The 12,134-nt window shown below is 36.2% G+C and overlaps 1 protein-coding gene across 6 annotated transcripts in view; it reads left to right on the plus strand.

The window, feature by feature from the left end:
- LOC135216728 (uncharacterized) overlaps window positions 1–12,134 on the plus strand; it is a 481,792-nt gene that overhangs the window by 175,370 nt on the left and 294,288 nt on the right. For all 6 annotated transcript variants that reach the window (XM_064252201.1, XM_064252232.1, XM_064252208.1 and 3 more), the window contains exons 8-9: window positions 2,026–2,161; window positions 9,206–9,384. In XM_064252201.1, the coding sequence (XP_064108271.1) occupies window positions 2,026–2,161; window positions 9,206–9,384 (315 nt within the window). The remainder of the gene's footprint in view (window positions 1–2,025; window positions 2,162–9,205; window positions 9,385–12,134) is intronic.

Raw genomic sequence — 12,134 nt, forward strand, 5'->3', positions numbered from 1 at the left:
GGGAGTGATTCCTCTTGTAATGAAATAATCCAGGGGATTACTGCACTGATATATTAGGGACAGCTGCATGAAGTATCCAAAGTCTGAAAAAAAACTGAACATCTTAGCGGACGAGTTAAGTTGCTGCAACCAGGAATTTCTCATGGAACCCTGGACCTGTTTGCTATGTCCAGGAATCATTGTTTTCCCCTCTTCTGCTTTCCAGCCCCAGACCCTCTGGCATTGGCGATGGATGCCATGCTCCAGGACTGGATGGGACTAGACGTCTACTCATTTCCTCTGTTCAGCATGGTCAGAGAGGCTTAAACAAGTTCTCCCACCAAAACAATTTCTTCTCTCATCAAGACGTTTTGATGACTAGTGGCTCCTATCTGGCTGATGAATGAATGGTTCCCACCTCTTCTGGTGGACTTTCCAAGATTGCTCCCTCAAAAACCGTCTCTTCTCAAACAACCCCACTTCTGTAGGTTCCACCAAGGGTTGTCTGCTCTGGCCCCGAGAGGCTTCAGACTGTCTGGAGCCTCATCAGAGAGAAGGGGTTTTCAAGAGTGGTTGTGAGAGCTATTGCTAGATGCAGGCACCAGTCTTTAGCAACCTCTAGCAGTCTAAATGGACAGTCTTCCAGAGATGGTGTCATCGAAGTAATGTCTCTTCTGAGACATCTGATGTCTTGCTCTTCTTGAGGTCACACAAGAAATTATCGTCCTCTACTATTAAGGGCTATAAATCCATGTTAGACTCTGTTTTCAAGCACAGAGGGTTGAACCTGTCCTTCAACCAAGACCTCAGTAATCTCATCAAATCCTTTGACATGACTAGACAAAAGAGATAAGAAGATCTCTTGTGGAATCTTGACGTGGTCTTGAAGTGGCTGTTGGGCCCAGCCTTTGAACACCACTGTTCAGTCTCTCTAAGAGACCTATCTAGAAAGACTCTCCTCTTCATTAGCCACCACTAAACGAGTCGGCAAGCTCCAAGCCATTGACATAGAGAGTAGGTTTTACACAGGGAAATGCAGTATGCTCCTCCTCTCTCATGTTCTTTGCTAAGAACAAAGAACCTTCCAAGCCCTGGCCTTGTTCCTTCTCCATTAAAGGTGTAGCAAACATCGCTGGTCCGGAGGAAGAGGATTGACTGTTCTGCCTGGGAGGAGCCTTGAGATGCTATCTTCAGAGGACAGAGAAGATAAGAGGCCCTTCTAGTCTTCTGTGGTGCGCCATTCGGAGCCTCTCCCATCTTATGTAAAAAAATGTGATCTATTTTTTGAAAGACTAAATTTCTGAGGTGCATTCTCGGATCCATGCGGACACTCTACCTTTAATTAAGGTTAGAACACATAAGGTTTAAGCAGTTGCTACTTCTCTTTCCTTCCAGCACAACATGTCCCTCTCCTCCATCGTGCAATCAACGTATTGGAAGTGTAAGTCAGTGTTTGCACCGTATTATCTCAAAGAAGTGGAATTGGCTTTTGAAAATTGTAGCACGTTAGGACCTTTGTCTGTGGCTGGCATGGTACTGGGAGAGGATGCCTAGGGGACTCTCTGTCTCTCCTCTGTCTCCTTGCCTTGATGCAGGGTGTGTTGAGTTCAACATGATACCTGGAGTACTCACCAGTTCTGTTAGTGGGTGGGTGTGGTTATTTTATTGCAGTGTAGGTATAGTTTTGTATGATTTTATTCTGGTATACCCCCAGGGCAAGCGCACCTTTTAACTTTGCTAACCTTCGGATTACCACCTTCTCTGCAAAGTCCTCCACTAAAGTAGGAGGCGACCCATGGCTGCATATACCACCATGTCACTACGGTTTAAGATGAGCACTGGCTACATCGTTCCTCTCTTTACCCCGAAAATGGGTGGGGTCTTGTCACCTACACATGGCAATTGAATAGTTACCGTGAATTTTGGAATTTTTAGGCTTCTATGTAATTAAATGGTAATTATATATAAAACTTTATTTTATAAAAATGTCATTTTGTTGATGTACTGTGGCATCACATTGTATTTCATTTAGGTTATTTTCTTTAGGTATTTTTATACTCAAACAAAGTCGCCAGGAGCTCGAGAATTGGTCATAGTTATTGACAGAAGAGAGAACACCAGCACAAAAGTCCTTGTGGAGGTAGTTCGTAAGATATTCAACACGCTTCGTCCTACGGATAAGGTGAGTACTGTGATTAATGATAAAGATATAGGTATGAAACATTTTAAATACTGTGATGTGAGAGATGTTTTAATGAATGATTTATAATGCAAGTGCATTTATCAGAGGAGCTAAGTATCATTCCCTGGCACCAGTAAGTTTTACCTTATGTTCCGTAAGCATAAACACTAGTGTGACTGAAAAAGTTACATGGATTATATTTTTAGTAGGACTTAGTAGAGAATTTGCGAGTATCAGTTGTTAACCAATGCGATTTTTATTTACTTAATTATAATTATCAGATTCTTTGGCACCTCACCATTCTACTTTTTCAATTAATTAATTACCCTACATTGAAGAATAGTTTTTTTTATTGTAATATAGTTAATATAATTCTGATTGTTTTGTGTCATTTATCTTCACTCTGAGAGGTCATGAAGGATTTTGTTGCGGCAACAGGAAGAAATTTTTATGTTTGTAAGGGCCAAATATTTTCCACCAGAAGCCTTGCTGAAAGCTATTAAGGACTCAATATTGATTTTGCCTGCTTACAATGAGCATGTATGATTCTGTAGCAGAGAATATTAGTTATACTGAGTATTTTCTGTTTGCGTATTCCTGTAATTTTAATTTCAAAGCTGAAAGTTTTCATAATAATGCAAAAAGGAGAGTGTTTATTTTCTAAGCACCTGACTTCAAAGCACAGATCGAGTGAGGGAATATCTGTAGTTAAAAGATAACTAAGACATTCTCCAATAGCAGGAATCCCTGTCTCAGATGTCAAAAGCTGTCCCTCCGTCGTTGTTAGCGGATGTGTTGCAGGTTTTGCGTCTTTTCAACTTTAATTCACCCTCATTTGTCTCATCACATATGATCTTTCATGCCTCAGTCATTTGTATCAATGGTTTGAATCAGTTAATACTAATTACATTAAGTGATAATTAAATGTATGTTACTGATGGCGAGAGGAAGAGGAAAGCCCCAGAAATTAAATTGGATGTTATAATGACTGTGTGTGTGTGTGTGTTATGTAGTCACACTAGTGCAATTTTAGTCTAAATTATACGTTTAGCTGAAATTTCAAATCATAGGCACAAGTTCTTAAGTTCTTAATTAGAGTAAAGTATTCAAGTAAAATACATTCATACAAAGTATAAAACTTTGTCTTATTGGACAATTTGGTAGATAAGACTGGTGAAAATTGTAATGCTTTGTGACCTATATCTCAGGTTTGTACGTTTTGCTATAACTAAGGAAATCTCGCACATAAATTAGTTTCTTTTGTTCAGGAATTGAATAATTCACATTTACAATCCAGCAGGGTTTGTCAAGAAGGAAAAGCTCTTACCCTAACAAAATAAAAGTGAGTGTAGCAGTGTACTCGCTGTGTATGAAAGTACCAATTAAGGATGTTTTAACCTTTTAACAAAATTAATTGCATGGTTTTGATGAACAGGTATATGTGACTGTAGGCCTAAATGCATTTTTGAAACGTTTTAGAATCGTTTTTTTTTAAATCAAATTTGTAATGGAAACTGGTTCCCCATTTTATCCAGTTTTACATAACCAACGTTTCTAGTTACTTTCCTTAGTATCTAGATAAGGTCTAGTTTGGTTCAGGTATGATGATGACATCTTGTTGTGGCCAGTTGATTTAATGTCGAATTTCTTGAGTTTTATCACTTATTAAATAATCTCGAGCGGTTGACAAAGTTTGCAGTTGAAAGGAAGTAATACAAGGGAATACTTATTTGTAGAGATTTTGATTATAAGAAAACTAAGAGGACATATTAGCTTTAGTGTGTATAGAAATCCTACTCAAGTTAACAGATATGCCTCTTTGTTTTCAGTATTTCTAAACATTTTAATCTTCATTTTATTGATAAAAAAGAACATGGAATAATAAAAATATTGAGTACGTAATAAAAAGTAAATGTAGTATTTTGAAATATCCTTAGTGAGAGAAGAGATATTATGTACTTAGACATGTAAATGAAGCAAGAGGAAAAGGTTTACGTATTTTATTTTTATCTAACAATAGTTTAGAAATGTGAAAGTATTAAGTAAGTACTTGGTTATTCGAGTACCATATCGGTGTAATTTAACAGTTCAGTCCAAGTTCATTAGACATAGTTTGGGGAAAAACAAAGACTGTGTTTATTGGTATGTGCCAAGCCGCTCTGCTGCACGTTTCATTCTTTTGTAAGACTCTGGATAAAAATCACCATTCTATAATGGTCGTACTGTATTGTGCTGTCGTTGTTTGTTATTTCATTTTTGTGATCATTTTCATATGTGTCCTACTTCAATGAGATAATGTGTTCATGAAATGCTGTGAATGTTTGTGGTTTGGTTGATAAGTTGTACCTCCATTGGTTTGCTTCAATACTTTTTTTTAGCTAAATACTAATTATATCATTTTTATTTGCCTCTTGTGATTGGATACATTCCCCCTTGACGGGGCGAGGAGGCTCTCGAACCCATATATTATATATTTTAGGATTAACATTGGTGCATCTTTCCACCTATGTTAAAATGTACAAAATCTGATAAATAGGAAAATATATCATGGCATGAAGTGGAGTTATATCTAAAGCTAATGAGTGGGAACTGTGGTAGAACCATCATCTACCTGACAATGTTCGGACCTGTTTTTTCAGGCGGAACTAATCTGTGTAGCGGGACCACGGATTCCAGGGGTTTCTAGGAATAGAACTCTCCGCATTCTGTACGGTTTTTCCATAATGTGATTTGGATGGGAATGACTGTATTATTAAAATACCTTCAGTCCTAACAAACGGGTTTTTGCTGACTCTTGGGCCATACTGGTCATGAAGAACCAATATAATATAATTGTAAGATACAGATATGACCAGGTTGAGGAGGAAGGCCCAGTGCTCCAACATCCACAGCAAAAGTGGCAAAATATGGAAAATGCAATGAGAGCAGGTAATGAAATAATACCTGCTCTGGATGAAAGAAGGCAACAAAAGGGTAAAATTGAAGATAGATATAGAGCTCTGGATAGAACTACTAAGAGGGAATGCACAAAGGTAAAGGGGAAATGGATGGATGAGATTTGTGGAGGTGAAAGGTTTGGATAGAATGGATGCACGGAGAAAGTATAAGGTGAAAGAAATTACTTTTAAAAAGAAGAGAAACTTCAGCACTGGTATAAAAAAAATGCGGATGGAACTAAAGGAATGGAGTCAAAAGAAATATTAGAAAGATGGACGGGATACATTGGAGAATTATTTGATGACGATAGAGTATAACATCTAGATTTGAATGACAACGAAGAGGGACCAAGTATAATCAGATCAGAGATAGAGGCATCTTTAAAACAAATTAAAAGCGATAAAGCAACATGTGATGATGGAATAGCAGCAGAGATGTTGGTAGCTGTGGGAGAATACGTCATTGATATATTGATGGAAATAGCGGAAGGAATATATGAAGATGGAGAGCCTGCAACACAGATGTATATATCGACATTTATCACAATACTAAAAATACCAGGAACACTTGAGTGCAATAAACACCGGACTATCCGTATCATGAGTCAGAACACAAATATCATATTAAGGAATGTTTGGAAGAGAATAAGAAATAAGATACTCCCAGAAATTGGTAATGAACAATGTGGTTTTATGAGCGATAAAGGGACAAGAAATGCAATTTTTATTTTGAGAATGTTGATGGAGAGAGCAATAGAAGTGAAAAAGTATCTATATGTTTGTTTTGTTGACTATGAAAAGGCTTTGATCGGGATAGACATGTAGACCTTATAAGGATGCCGGAACAGATAAATATCGATGGGAAAGATCTAAGATTGATAAAGAATTTATATTGCAATCAAGAGGCATCAGTGAAAGTAGAAAATGATGAATCAGAGACTCGGCACATCAAGAGAGGTGTAAGACAGGGCTGTGTGTTATCACCTGATCTGTTCAATTTATATAGTGAAATGATAATGAGAGATCTCAGATATATGGAAGGAATTAAGGATGGCGGAGTTAATATTAATAATATCAAATATGCTGATGATACAACAATTGTTGCGGACTCCCATGATAAACTTCAAGCTTTAATCAGTACTTTACACAATCAAGCAGAGAAAGAGGTCTCAATAAATATTAAGAAAACAGAAGTTATGGCTATTACCATGAATGAAATACCCACAAGAATAGATATAAGAATTGATGCTGAAGCAATTAAACAAACCGAGTGTTAATTATTTAGAATGCACTGTCACAAGTGATGGAAAATGCGAAAAAGAGATCAAGAGAATATTCATGGCAAAAGATGCATTTGGTAAGATCAAGAAATTAGTCACCAACTCGAAAATATATATGAATCTAAGGAGGAGTTTTGTGAAATGTTTTGTTTGGTCTGTTTGGACTTTGAGGAAGGCAGACAAGGAGAGATTACAGGCTGCAGAAATGTGGTTTTGGAGAAGGATGTTAAGAATATCATGGACAGAAAGGAAAACTAATGAGGAAGTATTAGAGAGAGTAGGCGTTGCAAGAGAGCTTTTGGCCTCAGTGAGAGGTAGACAAATGGGGTTTGTGGGTCACATAGTGAGAAGACCAGAACTAGAGCATCTCTCTTTCACTGGTAAAATCAATGGAAGGAGACCGAGAGGAAGACCTAGACAAAAATATATGGATGGATTGTTGAGAATGACGGAGGAAGAATGTCAACAGTTCAGTTGCTGCGGAGAGCCGGAAAGAGAGAGGAATGACGACGTCCTTGAGGATATGGCACCTGGATGATGATGAGCTAGAACTGAAAATGGAGAATTTGCAGACTGTCCAGTATTTCCTAAAAATTGTAACGTTGTGACCAAGCTAAACTGAAAATGGAAATTGATTCAAACTCTAGTATTTTCTAAGAACTACAATGTTGTGATCTATCTAAAACTGAAAACGGAGAATGTGCAGACTTTCCAGTCTTACTATGAACTGTAAAATTGCAACCTAGCTAAAACAGAAAAGGGAGAATGTGCAGGCTTTCCTGTATTTCCCAAGAACTCTAATGGTGTGACCTAGATAAAGATGAAAATGGAATATGTGTAGACTTTCCAGTATTTCCTAAGAACTCTAATATTATGACTTACATAAAACTTAAAATTAAGAATGTGTAGACTTTCCATTCTTCCTAAGAACCCTAATGTTGTAACCTTGCTAAAACTAAAAATGGATAATGTGCACATTTTCCAGTCTTTCGAAGTAGTAGCAGTAGTATTAGATTAAGCCAATTTTGTATTGGTACGGGGTCATGCTTTCCAGGAGCCGATAATGTCTTTTGAAAAACTAACTGAACTGAAACCTTAAAAAAAACTGAAAATGGAGAATATGCACTCTTTACAGTATGTATATCCTAAGAACTGTAATTTTTTTATTCCAGCTAAATCTAATAATGAAGAATGTGCAGACATTTCAGTATTTCTTAATAACTAATGTTTTTACCTAGCTCATACCAAAATGAGAGAATATGCAGACTTTCCAGTATTTTCCAAGAACTGTAATGTTGCGATCTAGCTAAAGCTGAAACGACTAAAAGTTGATAATGTGCAGACCGTACAGTATTTCCTAAGACCTATGATGTTATTACGTAGCTATAACTGGCAATAGATAGTGTGCAGACTTTCCAGTATTCCCCAAGAATTGTAATGTTCTAACACAGCAAAAACTGAAAATGGTAGCATGTGGAGAATACAGTTTACCTAAGAACTTCCTTGTCTTTCTAAGAACTGTAATGTTCTAATGTTGCTAAAACTGAAAATGGAGAATGTGCAGACTTCCTAGTATTTCCCAACAACTCTAATGTTGTAATGTAGCTAAAACTGAAAATGGAGCTTCTGAAGAACTGTAATGTTTTATACTAGCTAAGACCGAAAATGGGGATTGTGCAGACTTTCCAGTATTTCAAGAATGTGTTGACTTTCCAGTCTTTCAAAGAACTGTTATGTTGTAATGTTGCTAAAAGTGAAAATGGAGAATATGCAAACTTTACAGTATTTCCTAAGAACTCTAATGTTGTATCCTAGCTAAAAGTGAAAGTGAAGAATGTGCAGAATGTCCAGTATTTCCTAAGAAAGGTAATGTTGTACCCTAGCTAAAAGTGAAAATATCAAATGCATAAACTATCCAGCATATACCAAGACCTAATGTTGTAACCTAGCTAAAACGGAAAATGGAGAATTTATAGACTCTCCAGTGTTTCCCAAGAACTGTAATGTTGTAACATGTGCAAACATTCCAGTATTTCCTAAGTAGTATAATGTTGTAACCTGGCTAAAACTGAAAATGGAGAATGTGAAGACTCTCCAGGACAGTATTTCCTATTAACTGTAATGTTGTAACTTAGCTAAAAGTAACAATGGAGAATGTGCAGACTTTCCAGTATTTTCTAGGAACTGCTATGCTGTAACCTAGCTAAAATTGAAATTGAAAAATATGCATAATATCCAGTATTCTCCAAGGACTGACATTATGTAACATGTGTAAAATTTCTAATATTTAGTACAATGTTGTGACCTAGCTAAACTGAAAATTGAGAATGTGAAGACTACAGTATTTCCTAAAAACTCTGTTGCCACCTAGTTTAAACTGTAGATGTTGAATGTGAAGTCTTTCCATTACTGCCTAAGAACAGCAATGTTGTGACCTAGCTAAAACTGAAAATGGATAATGTGAATACTTTCCATTATTTCTCAAGAACTGTAATTTTGTGACCTAGTTGAAACTGAAAATGCAGTATGTGAAAACCTTTCACTATTTACTAAGGACTTTTCCAGGCTTCCTAAGAACTGTAGGTTTTTAGTCCACTCAGCATCTAATTATTACTTGGCTTTCTTTATAACCTCCTGGTTGATAAACATCTGGTTTGAAGACTCAAGATATAAAAACCCTTGGCTGGTATTACTGGGACTCCCTACCCCAGCTTGGAATGACAGCGAAATTTGACAGTCGATAATGCATCAATAAAAGAAACATCTTTGAATGTCTGAAGCAAAAATTGTTAAGGAAATTTCTTATCTACATCTCTCTATCCTCACAGGTAGCGCTCTGTTTGCCTTACCAAAACATATGCAAGACAGAACATCTTGAACATACAAAAAAGAATACTTGGTCTATGCAGAATCATCCATTAACGAATTGGACATTGTCTGGACACACTGTACTTGCATCACATATAAACATAGAAAGGATCAATTCATCTTTTATTGACTGGCTCAAGTAAGTAACTTGGAGAAATTAAGTATTTGCACGTGAATTCATTTCTGTATATTTAAGTGATAAATAATAAGATAAAGTATAGAAATATTTGTGGTAGGAATTTTGACTTGTCAAAATATATTTATATTATTCATAGAAATTTCATATCGGGATTGCCAAAGTAAATTATTTATTTAAATATGCTTACTGCTAAGTCGCATGATCTCTCAGCACACTCCATTGTTTCACTTTTCTTCATGGCTTCTATCTTTATATATATATATATATATATATATATATTATATATATATATATATATATATACATATACACACACACACACACACACACACATATATATATATATATATATATATATATATATATATATATATATATATATATATATATATGTGTGTGTGTGTGTGTGTGTGTGTGTGTGTGTGTATACACATACATATTGTGTTCCCCGTATTGGCTGGGGATGCGTACCAGACTGCCCCCGCCCCCACCCTCCAAGAATAGCTAGAACTTACGAATAGTTGCAGCCCCATAAAAACGATTAAAGTTGCCTATTTTGGAAGCTAAAACTCAAGAAAACCCAACTAAAAATTTTTATACTTTTTTTAATAGTTTTATCACAAAAAGTGCATTTATATTTGTGGATATTATCATAGAAAATAACGTGAATAGGCACATTTTCCACGTATAATGGGGTGTATGTTCCAGAGAGAAATCCGCGAATATGTGAGTCGGCAAATTACATCATTATCCCATATTATTAAAATGATAAATAACATACATATGAAAAGGAAAACATTACATTACATTTCTAAATTTTAGGCAAAATAAGGCATCATTAGGTTAACCTAAAAAGGTCACACTCATTGACAATCCTGTATGGGTCAGCAATACAGCACCACGCTGCCAGTGAGGTTACCCTTCACACAACGTTGCTTCCCAAATGACAAAAAAAAAAAAAAAAAAAAAAAAAAAAAAAAAAAAATGTACACCCAGTTACAAAAGCGGTGTCGCCCTGCCAGGCCTAGCTCGGTGAGATCATGCCCTTCTTGCCCTGAAAGTGGCCCACTTCAAACAACCTGTACATAGTTAGAATGGTTCGAAAGGGAGGGGGAGGGAAATTACTGTAATCACGCAAAGAAATGCAATATTGAATGAAATATATATGGAGAGAGAGAGAGAGAGAGAGAGAGAGAGAGAGCGCTTTTATTCCTGTTTAGTTACTAATCTGACGGATATTCTTGAGATCTTCTGCTTTAAGAAACTTATGATATATTTTTTTGGAAAATAATTATTATGAAATCTCGTTATCACATTTTCTAAATAAAAATTATTTAAATATTGTTGAAACTGACTATTCATATTAATATTATTCAGACGAAAATATCCTTCTTATTTATCCTATAAGCAGCTCTCTCTCTCTCTCTCTCTCTCTCTCTCTCTCTCTCTCTCTCTCTCTCTCTCTCTCTCTCTCATTCTGTCCTCTGTCTTAAATCGCCTGGATTGACTATTTTAATAATGGTAGATGTTATTTGGATGTGGCCAAGGATCACAAAACCGTAAATGGCTACTCTACCAACTTGTTCTAGGCTCTATCTATTTATGCCATAGATTGACTAGACTATAATTACTTGTATTACCAATAATATACGAATCTGGTCACAAAGATGTTACATACCAGGTTTTGTAGCCGTGGGTTGTATCAGTCATCAAATCATCAATTTTGCAAGGATATTATTTTATCAGTTAATGTATGCTAAGAACACATTATAAGATATGCTAATCTAGTACTACAGGATTTGTATTTATGGCATAGCTTGGTTGAGTTACCAGTATTTGAGAGTGATGGGCCACTTGGCTCCACCCCTCACAACCATCTAGGCTACTTAAAGAAAGTATTTCAATTTGCTATATTTCTTATATTATAGAATATTTATTATATTATTTCCAAAACTCTGTGAAAATAAATTATGTAAAATGAAATGCAGTGAAATGTGTGCATCGGTGCGTTAATAACATAATGATAGTGAGGTATAAAGTAGGTAGGTGTTGCAAACCGTATACTATTAACATATTATTTAGTGTCTCAACTTATTTGGTGATAGTCTTTAGACCTGGCCAGATCGGTCACGTCTTAGCTAACCATCACCGCCCCCCACTCCAACCCCCACAGCCATCCCAACCCCACCCTCCGGCTCACACTTGCTCACTCACTCCCCTCTATTCGTGGCTTCAATGGCTAATATCCAACACACCTTGTTGGTTTTCCCTCTCCAAGCTATTCAAGAAACCCACCACTTTCGATATCTCCTGTTCATTAGCCTTTTACATAGCCATGTTTTTATTTTTTTAAATAAAATAATTGTAACATTTGGAAAATATAATGGCGTATGAAATACTGTCATCTGAGCATTATTTTACCTTCCAAAAAACATCCATCAGAGCAATCTCATAATAACTGTAAGACATTGAAATCCTGACCATGACGAGGTGCAGGGATAGAAGGATATAACAAGGTGGGGGTTAAAGGTGATGGGGACAGGTGACTTGGTTGACCTTAATTTAAGTCTTGACGGGTTTGCTTATCAACATTTATAAGGTAATGATAGTAATACCTTTACTGATAGCAGTTAATATAAATGATTCTAAGTCGCCATCATGAATGGCACGCACGTAGCGTTATAGGGTTATTGAGATCATCTTTGTATATCTGGTTAATGTCTGTAACTATCGTTTACGTTATGAATCCT

The sequence above is a fragment of the Macrobrachium nipponense genome, chromosome 19 (assembly GCF_015104395.2).
Source record: "Macrobrachium nipponense isolate FS-2020 chromosome 19, ASM1510439v2, whole genome shotgun sequence".
Taxonomy (NCBI): Eukaryota; Metazoa; Arthropoda; class Malacostraca; order Decapoda; family Palaemonidae; genus Macrobrachium; species Macrobrachium nipponense.